At 38.4% G+C, this 22053-nt stretch overlaps 1 protein-coding gene across 1 annotated transcript; it reads right to left on the bottom strand.

The window, feature by feature from the left end:
- Nucleotides 1-505: 505 nt before the first annotated feature.
- On the bottom strand, nucleotides 506-11457 carry LOC306883437 (cytochrome P450 7A1-like). The gene is made up of 6 exons (XM_079438702.1): nucleotides 11268-11457; nucleotides 10389-10629; nucleotides 7406-7998; nucleotides 6212-6333; nucleotides 2342-2520; nucleotides 506-1924 (listed from the first exon to the last, which is right to left on the bottom strand). Exons 1-6 carry the CDS (start codon nucleotides 11345-11347, stop codon nucleotides 1607-1609), a joined length of 1533 nt encoding a protein of 510 aa, XP_079294828.1. The 5' UTR covers nucleotides 11348-11457; the 3' UTR covers nucleotides 506-1606.
- Between the last annotated feature and the right edge of the window lie 10596 nt (nucleotides 11458-22053).

The following is a 22053-nucleotide window of genomic DNA, read 5'->3' as shown; positions in this document are numbered from 1 at the left end:
CTGGAGCGAGCTGCGGTCAGCGGGTTGGTTCTGGATCGGGGCAGGATACTCTCCAGACACCGGAGGATCCCTTCCCTCCAGCTGAGTCCGGTGGTGTCTGGGAGGACCACGGAGTGATGGTAATTAGCCCCGATCCAGAACAAGGAGTTCAGCGTGGCGTCGTCTAGCCCCGTCCACGAAGCGAGTCCATTGAACTCCCTCACATACTCTGTCAGTGGGAGATTTAGACCCATAAACTCATTCAGCTCAGGGTACAGCCTGCTAGAAGTAGCTAAAGAGAGACAGACAACATTAAAAAATGGGCTACGCTAAGTGAGAAAAATCTGATAACTCAAATTTACTTGTTTCTATGAGTTTTCCAGGCCTGAAAATATCAGTTTTGAAATTTCCATAATATTAGGCTTAGGGTTAGGGTAGTCAAGCGATCCGTGACCTCCATTATTCGGTACGGTCTGAGTTTCTGTCACGGATTTGTGGTTGTAGGGAAATAAACAAAAGACGAAATAGCATCAACACACTCTTCTATTTATTAAATGTTAAACTCAGACAAAGACAAGGGCAGAACTGAGGACTTATAAAGGAAATGGAACAAAGGCGCAGACGAGATGATTAATGCAAAACAGGTGGGGATAATAAACGATGATTAACTAATGACAAGAACTGGAAAAAAACAAATATGGGCAAACAGGAACTAAGCAGAAACCAACACGTGACAGTTAGCTTATGGTTATTTTGACAAATGTTTTAATTTATCATACTTCTGACATGACTAGATCAGAAATTTGAATATGAATGTGCAATGTCAAAGAGCCCAAACAAATGGGATCATCGATCACCATTATGGTGACTTCAAACCAATTACAGTAATAAACAAATACATTTCTCACAGTGGCACAGTTAAAGACAACTTTATAATGTGAATTTACAGTAAAACAAGAAAAGTAAATTACTGTGATGTTAGCATTATCCTGCTGTCCATTCACAGTCATTTGATTTCACAGTAAATTTCTGACTGCAGTAATTTACTGTAAAATAATACTCTTTTTGATCCTGTAATTTCCAATTTTTTGATTTTTGGCTTTATTATTATAGACCAGTGTAGAGGAGACAGGAAGCAAAGTGGGAGAGATTGAGGGGGTAGGATTGGGAAAGGTCCTTGATCTGGGACTTGAATTTGGGACGCCCATAGCGCAATGGCATGATATGTCGGCACGCTGCCCACAAGGCTATTGGAGACGTCCTGGCCATTGTTTACAGTGCAGACAAACCAGGCAAAGTGACTCTATGTTATAGATAATAGTAAGAGGTTAACCCACCTTTTCTTACACTTTTTGTCTACAATCATGTCCACCTGATCTATCAAAGTCAAATATACAAATATTCATCATACAGAAGCTGTATTGTTGCTGTTAAACAGTTTACTATTGTGCTATTTTTATTAAGCCCATTTGTGAGAAATGCTACATTTTCATCGATTTCAATCCATCATACAAAGTCCAATAAGATCAAATCATCATTTAACATATAGAAACTAGAAAATTTATCTTGTCCTATGGCAAAGATCTTCATGTTCCTTCTTGCATCTTATACTTTCCATCTCCATTTCCTATCTTAACTGTTCTGCGGCGGTGTTGGTTTTCCTTCTGTATCTGAGAAGGACATCTCGTGATGGTGGCATTATACCCAGGCCTGCACGAGTACTGTCTGGAACCAGAGTGACATCAGGATCACTGAGCTGTAGGTCATAATGCCACAGTGTCAGTGCGAGGAACTGTTTAATCTCATGTACTGCAAAAAATCGTCCAGGGCACTTGCTAACACCAGAACCAAACGGCAACAAGAAATGCTTCAGTCTTCGCTCATTTTTGAAGAAATTACTCTTTCGTTGACCTTTTTCATCCAGGAAGCGGTTATATTTGAACTCCTGGGAAACAGAGGAACATTTTATTTACTGTACATAGCTGTCTGTGTTTAAAAAGTCAATGTGATGTCTAAAATATTGCAGTATCAAAGTTACTACTGTATAATGTGTCTTTATAAGTATATTAAATGCATTGAGTGACATATTTTATAACAATTACATGCTGTATCAGAACTGTGCAATAGGAACATTGCATTAGGAAAATCTGCAATCTTTGTAATCTTGTATACATTTAAGGTAAGTGGAAGCTACATACATACTGCTTCCATACTTACATACAATACATATAATAAAATTCTAAATATTATAAATATCCTACAGATGGAAATGATCTAAAAACCTGTCTAATTTGTATAAGCTTGTGGTTTGAGAGAGCTCATTGGTTAATAAAAAATAGTTGACATAAGTTTGAACACATACTGTAGGGTTGGGGTAGATTTCAGGATCCAGGTGTATAAGTTGGGGGTAAAGAGCAATGTAATCTCCTTTTCTCACATCAGCTGTCTGACCTGAATCCAGTGTCAGCGTAAAGTCATCACTGGCAACACGTATCATAATGGAGGCACTAGACAGGCGAAGCGCTTCTTCAATAATACTTTCTGAAAACAAACAAACAAAAAAACATTTAACTTAGATACCACTTTAACATTTAATTAAAAAAATAACACAACTAATATTACTATTAATAAAAATATCACCTAAGTAGTATCATACAAGAAAGAATATTATTGTTCCTTGTCATGAGGAAAAATACAAACAAATACAAAATTCTTGATGCAGTTGGTTTGAATATCTGCATGGCTGGAGTCTTGCAATGTATCAAAATTTGGTTGCTTCACCATTTTAACTGTCCTATTTGTATTGAGTGATTATGTATTGGTATTGAAAAAACACAATTTTATTTTAATTTTACAGTACTTGATTATTTTATGTTTATTTATTTATATTTTTTATGTATTATTATTTTCAATGGGGGCTAAAATGAGTGAGAAAATGAAATTTTGTAAAATCCCTCTCTCTTTCAGGTAATAATCTAGTGGGGGACCAGATAGGAGCCTGAAATATTCACAAATATAAGTCCTCTATGGCAGTGGTTCCCAACCCGGGGGTCGCTAATGATTTTCGAGGGGTCGCCAAATTTTTTTTTTCCATCTATAGCAGCACTATAAATAATTAAATTCTGAATATTAAAAAAAAAAAAAAATTAAATTCATATATGAATAGAGAAGAAATTTCCTTAACGTCGAGAATTTTTTGCAGCGTATCTTAAGTGTGGGAACGTACAGACGTAACTTTAAAAAAAGACGAAGCAAAGAGAAAATATGGCAAAGCGCCAGGGAGAAGATCAAAATGAATGCGCTAAAAAGAAAACAAGGACTTATTTGGACAGTTATCTTGAATTCGGTTTCATTGAAGTGATGGACAAGGTGAGAACTGAGTGCGTAATCTATGGTGAGAGACTAGCAAATGAAAACATGAATCCCTGCAAACTAATGAGACATCAGAGCAAACACTCACAGAGGGTTGGTAAACCCAGAGAATTTTTCCTAAGGATAAAAGAACTTATGTCAAATAGACCCCAGAACATCAGAGATGCCTTTACTAGAGCTGGAAATGAAAACAAACAGGCGATGGTTGCATCCTTCGAGTGTGCTCTCCTAATTGCCTAATCAATAAAGCCACACACCATCGGGGAAACTCTGCTCAAACCCGCATGTGTAAAGATGGCAGAAATAATGTGCGGGGCACAGGTAGCTTCAAAACTAAAATCTGTACCTCTGTCCAATAATACAATAAAGGACAGAATCGACAGAATGGCGAATGATGTTGAGAACACGTTGGTTGAAAAGTTAAAGATGCACCCATTTCCTATCCAACTTGACGAAACGTCTACTGTGGCAGATGAAGCAGTCCTCATTGCATATGTGCAGTACATTGAAGACACCGAAATAAAGCAGGATATACTTTTGTCAACTAATTTGTCTATAACACCACAAGGAGAAGATATTTTCCACGCGATTGACACATACTTCACCAAGCAACACATAATTTAGTCGCATGCTGCACAGATGGAGCTCCTTCAATGATGGGAAAAAACAAGGGCTTCAATACACTTTAGAAGGAAAAGGCTCGCCACTGTCTTGATACACCGTCAAGCCTTGGCCAGCAAACACCTCTCTGATGAACTTAATGAAACAATGAAGACAGTTGTAAAGATTGTTAACTTTATTAAAGCCTGTCCGGTAAACAAGCGAATCTTTGCGGAGCTGTGTGAAGATGAGGTTCATCAGACACTCCTCCTTCATACAGAAGTACGCTGGCTATCAAGAGGCCAAGTGTTGGTTTGTTTTATTGAACTGAAAGAAAAAATAAAGGTGTTCCTGAAAATTAACAATCAGAAACTGTTTGACAAAATGACAGATGAATTTCTCATCAGAACATCATACCTGGCGGATATTTTCAGCCTCTATAATGAAACAAACAAGTACATGCAGTGCGTGGATGCAAATGTGCTGGAATGCAAAGAATGCATGGGGGTCGTTAACATTTTTCAGTGTTAAAATAGGGGTCTCCTGAAAAAAAAGGTTGGGAACCACTGCTCTATGGAATCTACTGTACATAAATAAAATAAATTAATCAAAGACTCAGCTGGTTACTGAGCTGGTAGAATTCTGGGAATAAGCCTACTGTATTCTTGGATTTGAAGAATTGCCATAAATGAACAATAATTATGTTTACAGTTGACATACAATAACTAAAGCTTGCCAATGTTGTCTAAAACAGTGATTCTGAACTGGTGCCATTTTGGAGGCCCTAGCAAACTTCCAAGGGGGAAGGGGGAACTTCTCGTTCCTTCTCTTGCACAGATCAATCAATCAATCACATGTGTTACAGTGCAATAATCCACCAAGCGGTACGGTTCAGTTCACTACAGTATGCAATTATTTCCGTTTCCACTGTCAGAAGTTGTGAATGGTACCAAAAAAGCAAACCACATCGTACCACTTTTTTGGTACCCTTCCGTTGGTGTACCTAGCACAGCAAAATGTACCAAAAGAGTGGAGCTAGACTCACCGCAGAATGTTGATTGGTTGACTAGAATCGTCACTTGTGTCTACAAGCGTCTCCTTCACTCGTTCCGCCATACTGTTCATGCGTGTTGGGCGTATTTACTTCAGAGTGCGCAAACACACACACAATGTAAGTGTATTTTATAACTTTATATTTTTATACAGACAATAGCCATTTCTCAATATGCGCTCTTTTTTTAAAAGTCGTGACGTATTGTCAAGTATGGTGACCCATACTCGAAATTGGTGCTCTGCGTTTAACCCATCCAAGTGCACACACACAGCAGTGAGTAGTGAACAAATGCACACACACACACACACCGTGAACACACACCCGGAGCAGTGGGCAGCCATGCTGCAGCGCCCGGGGAGCAATTGGGGGTTCGGTGCCTTGCTCAAGGGCACCTCAGTCGTGGTATTGAGGGTGGAGAGAGCGCTGGACATTCCCTCCCCCCACCTACAATTCCTGCTGGCCGGGGGCTCGAACTCACAACCTTTCGATTACGAGTCCGACTCTCTAACCATTAGGCCACGACTTCCCCGACTTCCCACGACTTCCCCGCTCTTGTCTGTACTTATGTTTTTGTGAAACGTCATCAGTCATTGCCTAAAACCCGAAACATTTTCGAAATATTATATTATTGTGTCATGAAATGTAGTTTTAAAGAGTTTTTCAGGTGAGAATGTAGTTGTTTAAAACTAAAATTTGCAGTTTATTAACGCCTATTTGGAAATTTGATGTGAGATGTGAGCTCCAGGCAATCACCCCGTGCTCAGTGCTCATGTATCCGGATAAGAGCAGCCTTAACTCGGCTAGTCCTTCTGACATTTGCTGCTGGCTCTGATGTCTCTGTAGCGGTTAAACATGAGATATAATTTGTTTTAGTTATATAACAGGCAACCGTTGGTCTCATGAATCTATTATTTGTTCCTGGTCATGTCGTTTTGGCTGAGCACAAAGTTATGTTTCATAACTTTATATATTCATTTCATTTTACCATAGTGCAGCACTGACATTGTAGCGCACATTTGACTGAATTGTTTGCTTTTGTCTTTTGTCATATTATATAAGCCTCTTATATTTTGTACTTATACTTTTATAATGGCTATTATTGGTGAAGCTGACATTTAACAAAATGGATCACAGTGTTCCATCCCGAATCGTACCGTACTGTACTGTACTGACCTATGTGGAAACGAGCAATAAGAAATCACCTACCTAATACAGTCATAGAGTCCAGCTGCTCTCTAGAAAGGCAGATTGTTTGGTCCTGGTTGTTTATTTGACCTGACAAAATCCTATTGACCTCTGTGCAAGCAGCGGTGAAAGCATCAACGGACCTGAGGGTCAGAACACACAAACATACATGTACACACATACACATGCCTTAATTTAAATAGGTACTTCATTCATTTTACTGTGAAGGTATTATCAAACAGGCCTATAGAAAGGTTAAAAAGTCAGAGACCACAATGAAAATCTAGTATTCTAATTGAATACATGTTTTCATTGCACATTATATGCTTCTGTGACCCAGGCATATATTTTGCCCTCTGCAGAGGACATTATATTTTAGTTAATTTTTCTGAGACCATATACTTGCCACAATTCTAAATCTGGATGTCCTGTACATAGCATATTTAGGACTTTTCAGAGATACCAAATGGTTGGAAGTTTGATCATGAGAGCTCCTCCTGCTTGGTCTTTAAATATGACAGACATATGACGAAATTCAGCACTCTTATGGAAATATGATAATATTTTGTAATTATCATTGAAATCGGACTAATTTTCAAATTGTTTATCATAAATGAATATGTCAGAACAACTTTGGTTGCCCTGGGGTTTCAAAGCAGTATATGTCTTTCTGTTGTGAGACACGTATCAATTTCATATATGTCCATTGACATACTGATGCTTATTAGGCATTTTAGGGAGACATAATAAGTGAATAGGGAAAGAAATTGCATATATGCCATGTGTTTCTTATGCTCCAAACAATGCAATGATGTAAAAAAAAGAAAATTTACAAAACCTTTTTTTTTTTACTATGGCTCTCAGTGAATAATTTGAATGAACAATATAATTTTACAATGTGTTAGTATTTGGAATGGCCTGCTTTAATGAAAGGAGTATTCTAACTGGCATGAGCTACACACATGCAAAACCTGATGATCCATGTCATATGGTATAATTTTTCAGAAGTACAAAAGTTTGTACAAAGTGTCACTAATTTTCATATTTTATTAGTTACTTATAAATATTGTGGAATTCTAAAAAACATTCCCCATGTTAACTTTTTATTTTATGTTACAGTCATTGTCAATAATTAGTGTTGTTGCATACTTGACATGTACATTTTAACATTGATTTTATCAGTATCTACATTACCTATGTAATATTTCAACTTACCTCAATGTGTAGTACAGGCTCCAGAAAGCTGCTGGCAGAGTATTAGCCTGTGATGCCCAAAGCATGCACACGTGTGTCCTTGCTTTTCCAGTTTCATCCAAATGCATGCAGTCAAATACGTCCATTCTGCGCTGAATCAGATCTGAGATGCATTTCCGGTGATGAAGCTTATCATGTAGCAGTTCCTCTGCTAAGGCTTCCCTTGCTCGCCATGCTTCTGCACATAGACCAATGGGAACCCCTGCAGCCAGTACAGGGAAAGCACGATCAAATGCCAAAAAGTCTTGCACAGATTTCTGCATGCATATTCTGGTGCCCGACATGCCATCGGCCTGTAGAAACCCTGCATCCTTTCCAAACAAAGTGAGAAACCCTGCCTCAAACATGATGCGGTTTGTGAAGCTCTGAAGACCCTCTTCAATCCAGTCATGCTCATATGGTAGACCACGTTCCAATACCATCTGCAGATTGCCTAGCATGGTCTCCGTTAGCTGCTGCAGGGACAGGCCTTGAAGTGTCTGTTGAAAAATGCTGTGAACTTCCCTATAACTCTCACTGAACAGTGAAGAGCTAAAGTCAGCATGACCAAAGACCTGTGTGTGTGTGTGTGTGAAAGAGAAAGATAAACAGACATATAAGAAACAGAGGCAGAGAATCAGGATCCACCCCAGTTATTAGCCAATGTTTTACATTTACATTTATTCCATTATATTCAAAGTGATTGAAATGAGGACCATCACAACACTTTGTCATAAGATCCAACAGTTTGTGTGTTCTCTTCAAACATTCACTCATCATCCTCACATTCTCACTCCAAAGGGGTCTGTCATTGTTGGGAGATAATTAAAGAGGTTTAGTCTCCTGAGCTTCTGAAGACCAGAACTGTAAGTTCAGCAGAAACACTTCACTATCAGACTTTACTTACTTTTTATCAGAATGCTTGGAGAGAGTGTTCTGAGGAGCCTTGGATTTTCTCAATTATAACTTAGGGTTACAAGCTTCAGGTTGCAGTGAAACCTGCGGTTTTCAGCTGTGGATAACTGCAAAGTGCCTGTGTTTTCACTGACATATTGCATACAAGGGGAGAATATCATCACATTTGAATGCACTTGGGCTTTCCAAAAAAGTTTTAAACACTATCCAGTGTCCATTAACATGCTCCTTATGTGATTTTAATTGGCATGATTGAGAAATCAGTCGTGTGCTTCACACATCTGCCCTTCCCCACCAAACAGTGCATGATAAGGGAGACATTCAAAACCTGCAGTGGTGGGGGGCCTAAGGGTGTGGGTAATGCTGCCTTCACATGCTATCGGAATTATCGTAAATACGAGTTTCCTAATCGGAAATTAGATGTGAATGGCCTCTCAAGTATTTACTACTGGGAAATTCGGAAATAATTTTGACACCAGAGTTTCAGAGTTGGGTTGGTCATAAATTTTAAACATGGTGGAGGGCACAACCATTGCTGCTGTCAATGCTGTTCTCACAACAACTACAACCCTTTGTCTTGTCGCTGAAGTAGTGTACTTATAGGCTAGATTTGTACGATCATTCAAAGCATATTGTATGTTTTATAAGCAGTGAAATAAGCATGCATTTGACCGAAATTCCAGAATTGTCAGAATACTGCATGTATAGCACTGTGAATGTTTATATGATTGTCAACCAATGGGATGCTACATTTTATTCTTTGCAACATTAAAGCACTTGAATATGACAAAGCTTGTAATCACGACTTCATAAGTGGAAAATAGGAAATAGGAGGAGAGGATATTGCTATCTGTGTCCATGCTTAATGCACTTGTAGTGTACTAAAAACTTAAAAGTAGATTTAAAAAGACGAAAATAAGAAAAACTAAAAAGCAAATAATATAATGTTAATTATATTAAATTAAATACAAGGCCTTAAAAAGACATGTTCATGGCTTTGTTTCTTAAGTACACATTTAAAAAAGCGACCTTTGTAGTGCTGTCAAATTAAAAGTTAAGTATAAGTACATTATAAATCAATATATTTGAATAACCTTTCATTGTTCTTTCAAGAAGCACATTCACAGTATTTTGATGTGCTGACTAACATACTAAGCACATGCAAATAACTTGATTATAGTTTTAACTGTAGTGTTATCAGATATTACATTTAAACTTAATATATTTTTAATGTACAAAATTGCAACTTTTGCAACATTACTTTTTTTCTAAATTACAAATATATTTAAACACATGACATACAAATTTAAATAAAAATTATGTTAAAGTATTTTAGTCTACCATATGTATCTAAGTACATTCAGCAGTCCACTTTAATCATATCAATATAGGTAATTATGTAATAATCAAGTAATTTTGAAATAATGAAATTACATATAAAGTAGCACTTCCTTAGTGGCCAAAAAATACTCAACTAATTGAATTCAATATAAATTTTAACTATAATACATTTTAATTTAAATGCAACTAACATACATTTAAACATTACATTTATTTTTTACATAAGTATATTCTTTTTAAGTATATTATATTTGTAATAAGTAGTCTTATAGTATACTTATAGTTTTATAAGGGTTGTGCTTATATGTGAGCAGGATATGATCATTTTGGAAGAATAATTATTCATTTGATGGGTTACTCAGTGTAAAGGTACAGTAGGCCGATCTCCTCTCAGTGCTTTCCCATTGGATGGTGGAGGCTTTTGGGTTGCCTTTTGGGCTACCTATTGTCAGTAAGGGAGATATTTTTGCAGGAGCAAACTGGGCATCTCTGCGTACATTGATAAATTCTACAGATTAGATGTCACTGCGCCTAATAGCTCACATAGTTAATGAATCTGGTTCTTTGGAGAACTGAGAGGCAATTGCTCACTCTTTTTAAAGAGATAAAAATTAACATTCAAAGAAAAGCCTCTGGAGATCAGAACACAACACTCTCTTCATCCAGGCTTGTTTTATAATGCCCCACCCCCTGGTACTGAATCACTTACCCGGTGTGAAAAACCAACAGCAAACTTCTGAAAGTCAAGATTTTTGCTTTGCCGCATCACAATGGAGAAAGAAAAAGGGTCTGTTACAAAAGTGAAGTACTTCCCAGCAATCTTACATGTGAAAACATCCCCATATTTTTTCTGAGTCTCTCTTAAGAAGCCTAAAGGGTTTGAAACATAATCCAACGTGACACCAATGAATGGCAGCCAACCAGTAATCAATGGAGGCTCCCCTTTTCGCCTGTAAATAGACACACACAATAACAGAGAGCATAGTTAGTAATTAAAAAAAAAAAATCATATAATCATATAGGACATCTGATTTTTTTTTTTATAATAAACGTCACATTTCCTGTAGGCTATAAAGTAGAGAAATGTTCTCAGTTAGTCTGATATGCATATTTGTAATCATTACTACATCATTAATATATACACACACACATATATATATATATATATATATATATATATATATATGTGTGTGTGTGGGAAGAATAACTTTTTTTTATTGTGAATGATATTTCAAAATTAATATTCAGCAGATTTAACCAACATATTACTTGATATACTTACACAGACTTACACATTATTTATTGAAGAATGTGTTAAAAAATAGTTCTATGTTTGTTTTGTTTTGTTGTGTTGTAATCCGTCTGTTGCGATAATAATTAACAAGTTACCAGGGTTCGTAATATGATCATTCTGCCATACCTTACCTCAAACTTCAGTTCCTCCTGTAGTAACATAACGAACAGATATAACCATAGTCTATACCTTACCTTTTTCACTTGTTGTACTGGACGTGCACTAACCTACGAACGATAAGCGTGAAGATCTGCGTTATTCAAGAGAGACTTAATGACCGTGAGTTCATCTCACCTTTTCCGTGAGTGGCCGCATATCCACACTATCCCGAATGTAAGAAGAATCGTCGTAATAACGAGAAGAAAGGTAGCCATTTCGGGTAACCTGCGTTTTGCTTTCCCCTCTAACTATTGATAGCTTGTTCCCTGACCTCGCCAGAAGCGCTTAGAGGCTTGACGCAACACACACACACACACACACACACACACACACACACACACACACACAGACAGAGGTTTCCATAGTGGTATTTTATACTATACAAACTGTATTTTCTATCCCCTTACTTTAACCCTACACGTAAAACTACAAAAACCTCACAAAACTTTATGCATTTTTAGATTTTCACAACACTTCATTTTGCATGTTTTACAAGCTTGTTTCTTCATGTGGACCTATTTTTTTTATTTGTAATGATAAAACAATAGCTGTATTAAATAATAAAGTATTTAGACACTTTTTGTGAGACCTGTGAACTGATGCGATACATTAACAATCACCTCAGAGTCAGTTCTAAGTTCCTCATTTGGCTTGATATTTTCTAATCTGATACAATGACACTGATACATTTTATTTGTGGTTTAAGTGCCCAAATATGCTACAGAGCCACTGCATAAAGAAAAAACAAGTCTAAGTGAATGATAAAGAATAACCCCAAATGCCCGATTGCTGGACACAAAAACCAACACAATATGCTGTAGCAATCTTATTGAGTAAACTTAGAGGCAGTTAGTGGTCAGGATTTAGACATTTCCTGAGAACCATGAACACTTTGTAACAGCAGTCTAACTGCCACATGTCAAAAACAAATTATCTATAGTTTAAAGAAAATACAACATAAAACAGTCCGGGAATGTTTTTAATGCTTTTTGCTTTAATAATCCAAAACTAAATAAGATTTTTTTTTTCAGACAAACATTTATTTGCCCAAAATGACTACAGGAACACAAACACATCCATGCCAACATCCATTTGCACTTCAACAACATTACATTCCCAATTAGCAGGACAAACCTGTGGGCAGACAAGAACTATTTTATTTGCAGACCAGCAAACTCACCCAAACTGCACTTCTCAGATGAACTTACACTGTCAACAGCTGCATAATTGCTTTAATACATTGTGTCTATGTGTGTCAGTCACAGATCTAGCATGTCTGTGTCCCCATCGATCACAGAAACATAGCAAATTTCTTCCACAATGTTGGATTTTATTTCATCGGCTATGGTTGAAATCAGATGTGGTTATCATACGATGAAGTTATATCAACTCCATTCTTTTTGTAGAGCAAAATCAATTGCTTAAAAACTTTGTAAAAGGAAGTTCTTCCCATTACATAAGGATCTTTTCTGGAGCCTCCATGCACCAGCAACATTGCATTGGGTATCTTCAACTTTAGGCATTTGTGCATACTCTACAAGAGGGCCTCTTTTCACACTTTTATGAGGTTTTTACAGTCTTGACGTTGGTTTGACTCCTGGTTCCCAGGTTTTGTCTGCTTGATTTACTTTGTAGTAAATTGCCACTATGAACGTATTTTAACGCCATAAAGATTTGCATGTGCAGGGTAAGATTTGTGAAAGCGCACATAAGACTGTAAGCGTAAATTAAATTTGCATGCGCAAGAGACACTTTGTAAAGGTGTAAATCGTGTTTCAAGCGCAAGAAAAAATGATTTGCAGCATTTTACTGTTACTTGTAAGTGTAATTCATGTATTGTGAAACTGCAGCTTTATGCTAGCGCAAAATAAATATGATCTGTATTCTTATGACTTCCATTTTTCTGCGCTTACACTTTTGGCACGTTTTTTTCGCCAAAATGCGGTCAAAAGTACTGCAAGCCTGTGAACAGTGATTTGCAAGCGAGAACAACAGTTTAAAGAACTGCAAAACGGATTGACTCCGTAAAACCAATCTGTATGTGTAAAAAAACTGACTGTCAAATGTCTAAATGACTTGTTGTGTATGTAGGGCAAAAAATTCCCGAAACAATCCGATATGTACAGCTCCATCTTTCTTTTCTCTGCGCTCACAGTTTTGGCACAATTCTCTCACTAGTGATGTTACGTTCGTGAACGAATCGTTCTTTTTGAACGAATCTTTTAGGTGAACGAATCATTCTCGTTCATGTAATCCATTGACTCATATTTCTCGTTCACTGAAATTCCTCCCTCCACCGCAGCGCGCCGCTATTGCGCGCATGCGTAGCTCTGGACCGTTTCATCTGTCAAAGAATGACTAAACCTCGAGCCAATAGCCTTCGAGTATGATACGAGGACGGAGCATGTGATTTGTTGAATCTAGTGAACGAATACGCCCTTCATTGAGTTGCTTTGAGTTTGAAAGAGTCAAATGAACTGTTACATACATACATCTCGTCTCATTATTACGTTCGTCGTTCGAACAACTGGTTCTTTGTTTTATTTTTTTATATTATTGTTTTATTTTTTTTTTATTTTTTTTTATTTATCATTTAGTTTTATTTATTTATATTATTGTTGTTTTATGTTTGAACAGTTACATACTTTTAAATAAAAAAATATTTCATTATGTTAGTCATGTCATGCACTTTTGTTTGTTTAAAAACTGTGAAACATAAAAAAATATGGCAGTATTGATTATTTGCGTCACGTCATCCTATCTCATTTGCGTCACGTGACTCAAGTCAGCAAATAGCATTTCAGCTCGGGTTTAGAAGGGTCATGTAATTGGTTGGATCGAACGAACGAATATAATAGCATCATTGACCGAGATGGCTCTGTTTTGAGTCTGAACGAGAGAGAGATCTCCCGTTCGTGAACGAATTGAACGAACTGGTAGCTATACCCAGTTCGTTCGTTGACCGGGTAGGTCGGCCATTCTGTCAATCTAGTTCATCAATCAGCAGAAAGCGGATGCAAAGCACAGGTATCCGTACTGTGCACGCTTGTTTATATTCATATTTTACATACAGAATAACTCCTCGTTTAACATAATCTCAGATTTGAACGTGTAAATCTCTGCCTAAACAATTAAATGTTAACTAGCCTAGTATGCAAACAAATAAAAAAACACTTGTGCTTTGGTCATCCGAAAAGAGTGTAATTTAAAAGATAAAAAGAGTAATGACTTTGATCACTTATTTAGACTTATTTTATTCATTTAATGAGAAGGGCACACTTTTTAATGAAGCCAAATCGGTTTTTATTTTGTAACAAGTAAACGTTAGTTGAACAACACATTTTGCCGCACATGCTGACGTATTTGTGTAATATGGAAAAATGGTCACTGAACGAATTAGTGAACGAATCTGAACGAATCATTTTGGTGAACGAACGAAAAATGAACGAGTCTCTGGAAAGAATCAAAATTTCCACCACTATCTCTCACTAACTGATATTTGCAAGCGTGAGGGAGAGGGCGGGGCCACCTTGTAGCCAATCAAATGAGGCTCTCGCTGACTCTCCATTTACTCTAATCTGATTGGTTCAAAGAAATACATCATTCGCCAAGACATTTATCTTCATTTAGTTCGGGAACGTTCTCCATACTTTTAATTTTAGATACAGTCAAAATAAATAAATACCAAACAAAACACGTTGAAACATGTTGGTTTATAAGTCGTGTTCCTTTAGGCTATGTGTTCATACTAAATTACGAGCTGGTGTTAACATTATTTGGTTTGGTTTTGCTTTACATTGAAATTTCATAATCTGCTTACACCACTGATGTTAAACTTTATAATTAAAATGATGTCATGTGACAATGCTCAACACTATGGTATCAGAGTGCTACACTTTGTAAAACCTTTTTTTTGCTATGCGAATAAAGCTACTTAAATCTGAATTTGTCAAACCATGCCTCTGTTTATGGTTTTTAACACTCAATTGTATATATTGAAATTTCAGTATTGATTCAGATAACTTTCATGTGACTGATTAAGCTATTATATGAAGCAAGAATGAGTAACAAAATGCTTTCTTTGTGTCCAGATTTGACTAATGCAAAAACTTTGATAAATATGTATTTAATCATGTCTAAATATATATCCAAATTCAAGTAACTAACTATGTGGGAATCCAAAGTTCCCAGCCACACAGCCATGTTTATGTGTTTATATATAGAGTTCATATATATATATAGCCATGTTCATGTGTTTATATAGAGAGAGCTAAAGGGGCAGTCGTGCTCCACTGCTCTGGGTGTATGTTCACTACTGTGTGTACACTTGAATGGGTTAAATGCAGAACACTAATTCCGAGTATGGTTCACCATACTTGACAACACACCACTTCCTTTCCCTAAACAGTCATCTAGTGGTTACACGATGGTATTACAGATCAGATAATAAATATTTAATAAATATTTTAGTAATATTTTGCAAAGTCGCCTTAAATCACAACATGTTAAAGAAAAAAATATTACTGTTGCTTCTGTTAATTTTTGTTAAAAAAATTAAACCATCCCTGATCAGTAGACAAGTGAAATTATGCATGTATTAGGCTAGTGCAGATACTAGGCCTTTAATTATCATCAAAATTACAATATAATATTACAATAAACTAAATATAGCCTGTTTAGGAGGAGAAGGATACTACACCGCTCGAAATTCAGTATGAACACACAGCCTAATGGTACACAACTTTTAAAAGATCATGTTTTAATTAAGTTGGTATTTATTTATTTATTTATTTTGACAGTATGTGTAAATTAAAAGTATGGAGAACGTTCCCGAACTAAATGAAGATAAATGTCTTGGCGAATGATGTGTTTCTTTGAACCAATCAGATTAGAGTAAATGGAGAGTCAGCGAGAGCCTCATTTGATTGGCTACAAGGTGGCCCCGTCCTCCCCCTCACGCTTGCAAATATCAGTTAGTGAGAGAATTGTGCCAAAAGTGTGAGCGCAGAGAAAAGAAAGACGGAGCTGTACACATCGGATTATTTCGGGATTTTTTTGCCCTACATACACAACAAGTCATTTAGACATTTGACAGTCAGTTTTTTTACACATACAGATTGGTTTTACCCAGTCAATCCGTTTTGGAGTTCTTTAAACTGATGTTCTCGCTTGCAAATCACTGTCCACAGGCTTGCAGTGCTTTTGACCGTATTTTGGCAAAAAAAAAAAACGTGCCAAAAGTGTAAGCGCGGAAAAATGGAAGTCATAAGAATACAGATCATATTTATTTTGCGCTAGCATGAAGCTGCAGTTTCACAATACATGAATTACACCTACAAGTAACAGTAAAATGCTGCAAATTATTTTTTCTTGCGCTTGAAACGCGATTTACACCTTTACAAAGCGTCTCTTGCGCATGCAAATTTAATTTACGCTTACAGTCTTACTCTTTCACAAATCTTACCCTGCGCATGCAAATCTTTATGGCGTTAAAATACCTTCATATGCCACGCTTTATATGGGCTTTAAACAACCGTCACACCTGGAGGATTTTCCCATAGTGTCAACTACTGGCATAACATCTTATTCCCTATTCTGGGAACCAATGCTACATATGTAACTGTGACGTTATGTAACATGGGGTTTGGGTTTTATTTGATGCTCATGATTTCATGTCTTTTATTTTGGAGTTTAGTCATGGTCCCTGTTTGTGTCATGGTTCTCTTACCCTCATGTATTCATGCTATTGGTTCTCTTGTTCACTGTGTCATGTTCTGATTGGTAGTCTTAGTCATGTTTCCTGTCTCTCGTTGGTTGGTTCTTGTCATGTGACCGGTATTGATTGCTATAAGTAGCCATCATGTTGCCATTAGGCTTGTTCAACTTCATGACAAGCATGATTTGTGTTGCGTGGTTATTCTAACAATTCAATTCCAATAATGCTCACAAATCTGTTTTTATAAACGTAAAAGTTTTTTTAATGTAGTCACACTGTTATCTTTTTATCTTAACAGTTTTTTTTTTTTTTTTTATCAAAAATACTGATAAAAGCATATATATCCCCACTTTATTAGTATTTAAATAGTATATGTTTATGTTGAACTTTATTCATGAACAGATGTATTAAGCGGTATATAAAAATAGTTTCTGTTGCTCATAAAAACATTTTGTATTTGACAAATATTGCATTTAATTCACTTTATCTGTGATAAGAGTATGGAAACACTGTGAGATCGTCACTACCGGGAGCAGAAAGTGTCTGACTTGACATCTCCGCTTTTAATTCCGCCCTGACTGCAAGCGGCTACTCTCGCCAGCTGGTGGCAGGCTAGTGTAATTCATCTCGAACAAGCCTTATGTCTCTCGTCGTGTATTGATGTTGTAACCTGCTGTTGGTGAGTCTAGTCTGGTCATGCCAAGTCAAGTCTGTTCAAGTCAAGTCTGTTCATGTCAAGTTTGTTCAATTCAAGTCAGGTCTTCGTTTGTATGTTTGGATTTTGGATTTCACTCTGTTAAATAAAACTGCACTTGGGTTCTCACTACGCTCGCTTCCAGTGGATTGATCATTACAGAATAAACAACCTTCTAAATGAACCCAGGAGATCATCTTGGTCGTCTTTGCCTACCACAGATCAAGCAGCTTTTAAAAACACGTGATCACCATGGATCCAGCATCACGCCTCATTCGCCTCCGTCAAGGTAATCGCTCCATTGAGGAATATGTGGCAGATTTTGTGAACTTTCATATCAAATTGACTTTAAGGAAAGTTTCTTGAAGGATATTTTTTGGTTTGGATTGAGTAAGGACATATCATGTTTAATATCACTCAATAACAATCACTGGGCTCTTGAAAAATATATTGACTTTGCTTTGTTGCTGGCTGGTACATCATTTATTGTGGGGGTTGCTGAGGAGGAAAACAGCCATCCTACAGTACCCGTCACATCAGACATCCCAATCGTCATGTTAGGAGTTGTTCACATCATGCCTGCCAAGCCACAGTCTACTCCCATCATGCCTTCCAAGCCACAGTCTACTCACGTCATGCCTGTCAAGCCAAAGTCTGTTCACTTCATGCCTGCCAAGCCACAGTCTGCTCAAGTCATGCCTGCCAAGCCAGTGCCTGCTCACGTCATGCCTGCCAAGGAGCGCCTGTTCACGTCATGTCTACCAAGGTAAAGCCTGCTCATGATATGCCTGTCAAGCCTGAACCTGCTCGTGTCATGCCTGTCAAGCCACAGCCTGCTCATGTCATGCCAGAGTCTACGGTGCCTGCTCGCGCCATGCCTGTCAATCCTGAACCTGCTCGTGTCATGCCTGTCAAGCCACAGCCTGCTCACGTCACGCCAGAGTCTATGGTGCCTGCTCACGTAACGCCAGAGTCTACAGTGCCTGCTCACGTAATGCCAGAGTCTACGGGGCCTGCTCACATCATGCCAGAGTCTATGGGGCCTGCTCACGTCAGGCCAGATACTTGTCACGTCTCAGATGATCGTCCAGAGTCTCATCTCATCACAGCTGAGATTCCAGAGCCTCGTCCTATCATGGCCGCCACGCCTGAGTCCCCGGCCAAGATGGCCGCCACACCTTAGCCTTGCCACGCCATAGCCATCAATCCAGAGCCTCATCACACCATGGCTGCTGAGCAAGTTTCCCCTAAGGACTTTTTTTGGGGGGGCTATAGTGCCCAAGCTCCTGCAGATGCGGAGCATGGGCCAGGACTTATTGCCAGTGTGATGGACCCACCACTGATGTCAGTGGGAGCAGCTGGCATCCCCAGGGCCTCAGCACTGGCTGTCACAGAGACTGTTCCCCTGACCTCAGTGCTTCCTGTTATGGCGGTAGCCATTGTAAGGTCCACCCATCTGGCCCAAAGAAGGTTTCCGATGGTGGATGAAGGTTTCCTGCGTGCTCGGTCTTTCCGGTGTGCAAAGTTCTTTAATTTAAGTTAAACTCTAATCTGACTCCATTTTATCATTTAATCTGACTCCATTTTATTATGACCTCGTATTTAGCTTGAAATACAAATTGATTGCTTGTCTATTTCTAATTTGTATTCTTCTGATATTTGATTATTCTAGTTAACTCTTGACTTTATATTTACTCATTCATTCTCGTTCATGCTCATGTCTTTAACAAGGATGCAACGTAATCTACTAGAGTCAATAATTACAGAGTAAAACAGAATAAGGTCAAATGTAACAATTTATTCTCAGTCAGGTAAATACTGTATGTATTATGTCAATTCCACAGCAATTCAAAGAGATCAAATCATATCAATACAAAACATCCAATTCTCAAAGATAAACCTATGAGTAAAGAATGCATACCTGACTTTCTAGAAATGCATAGTGTAAAGTATTGAGACATACCACACTACGGGCTTCTGGCTACAGAATCGCCCCGACCCTTTTGCCACATTTCCTTAAGTACCTCAAACCAAGACCAACACCCCTGAAATGTAGGCAGGAACTCACAATTTGAATTTGCTTTGATCAAGCCGAGTTAGCACCTTTTGGGACAGAAGGTAATTTGCATGAAAACCACTGGGAACTGACCCACCCTCTACAGTATGCAAAATATCTCTGAACTCTTAGGATCTGTATTACCTTTTAGTTTACTTCTTATAAGAATGAGACCATTGTACCAGTCGCCCTGAGATAATTCAAATGATACCAAACATGACTGTAAATAACACTTGCATTAATGCAGAACATTACATTTCTGCTATTGACCATTCTGAGTGAGCTGAGTGAAGGGAAGGATGGATGATGGGAAGGAAGGGATGAAAAGGAGTTTATGCATATGCGAGGGAGGCATTTTCCCGCGTTTTCTCTCAGTGGGGTGCGGAGACAGATGTCTGTATGTTAATGCACTGTGTGTGTGTTGTCCATCTCAGGAGACTAAAGTGTCTGAGGTTCTGTAATTCTTACACCATTCTGAGTGTTTGGGCGGCACTTCTGAGGCCTCTCTTGTCCACGAGTCTGCTCCAGAGGCCGCTTCTGTCCACAAGTCTGCTCCAGAGGCCTCTTCCACGAATCGGCTTCAGAGGCCTCTCCTGTCAATGAATCTGCCTCAGGGGCCTCTCCTGTATATGAGTCTGCTGCAGAACCTCCAGAAGTTGTGGCTTCCGCTGCAGAACCTCCCGAGGCGGCGGCTTCTGCTGGAGAACCTTCAGAAGTTGTGGCTTCTGCTGCAGAACGTCCCGAGGCAGAGGCTTCTGCTGCAGAACCTCCTGAGGTGGCGGCATCTGCTTCTGAACCCTCTGCCTGTCACGGCCATGGAAGCCATCCATGAACTCTCTGCCTGTCCTGTCACGGCCCTGGAGGCCGTCCATGAACTCACAGTCTGCCCTGTCATGGCCAAATGGGCCGTTCATGAACTCAGAGTCTGTCCTGTTACGGCTGCAGAAGCCGCATTTAACATCTCTGTGTTCTCTGTGTTCGCCTGATCCGCCTTGGTGGATACCTGTTTTGAGGTGGTGGTCATCTGTTCCAATGTAGGGATCTCTGCTCCTGTTTGCTTGGCTGACCTAGTGGTCATCTGCTCTGCCATGGTTTCCTGCTCTGTCATGGCTCCCTGCTTGGCCTGCCCCGCCATGGCTCCCTGTTCTGTCAGCTCCGCCATGGCCCCATTCCCCTCTGGATCTGACCTGGTGGTCTCCTCCTCCATTGATCCATGGTCTACCACTGCTCCATGGTCCAGATCCTCCACTGGTTCACAGGCTGTCACTGCTCCATGGCCTAGGTCCTCCTCTGCTCCACGGCTCAGGCCCACCACTACTTCTTGGTTCAAGCCTGCCTCTGCTCCATGATTTCAGTCCTGTTCCCTTTCATGGGCCTGGCCCTCCATCCCTCCCCCCTGTTCCACCTCCGCTCCACCACCCTCCTGGACTTGTTGGGTTTTGTTTGGGGACCTGGGGGGTATGTAATGTGGGGTTTTGGGTTTTGTTTGATGTTCATGTTTTCATGTCTTTTATTTTGGAGTTTAGTCATGGTCCCTGTTTGTGTCATGCTTCCTATCATGCTTCCTCCTCATGTATTCATGCTATTATGCTTGTTCGAGATTAACTACACTAGCCTGCCACTGGCTGGCGAGAGTAGCCGCTTGCTGTCGGGGCAGAATTAAAACATCAAATCGGAAACATCAAATCGGACACTTTCTGCTCCCGGTAGTGACCCTCGCATGGTGTTTCCATACTCTTATCCAAGATAAAGTGAATTAAATGCAATATTTGTCAAATACACAGAAACGTTTTTATGAGCAACAGAATAACTTTTTATATACTGCTTAATACAGCGCCATCTGTTCATGAATAAACTTCAACATAAACATACACTATTTAAATACCATAAAGTGGGGGTATGTATGCTTTAATCAGTGTTTTTGATAAAAATGACTCAAGATAACAGTGAGACTACACTAAAAAAGCTTTTCCTGTTATAAAAACAGATTTGTGAGCATAATTGGAATGGAATTGTTAGAATCATGAAATCATCTAATCATGACAAACTATATATCATTAGAAAGGTCTAAGACTCCTACAGTAAAAATATATTTTACCACTGTAGTTTGTTACAAATTAAGTAATAGATAAATTCATGATGAGTGCACCTCAAAAAATCTACATCATAACTGGAATTCTGATCTATGTCACTAAGTCTTTCTTCGTTGCCTTTTTCCCTATCACACTTTAGAAATCATCATAAATTATACATTAATTGAAAACTTAAAATCTCAAAATTCATCATTTGAAAACCATTTTAAAATCAGACATTGCCTTACCATGGAAATGGTACATCAAAATCATATTACAAAATATTTTTGTTTATGAATTCTAAAAAGTTTGAATAGTAAACTTTCATGTATATGCTCAAAAATGGGAGTGACAGTTAAAGGATTAGTTCACTTTTAAAAAAA

Source organism: Barbus barbus (genome assembly GCF_936440315.1).
Source record: "Barbus barbus genome assembly, chromosome: 2".
In the NCBI taxonomy this organism is placed as follows: Eukaryota; Metazoa; Chordata; class Actinopteri; order Cypriniformes; family Cyprinidae; genus Barbus; species Barbus barbus.
Note: the sequence above shows the minus strand (reverse complement) of the source record. Positions and strands in the feature narration are given on the sequence as shown.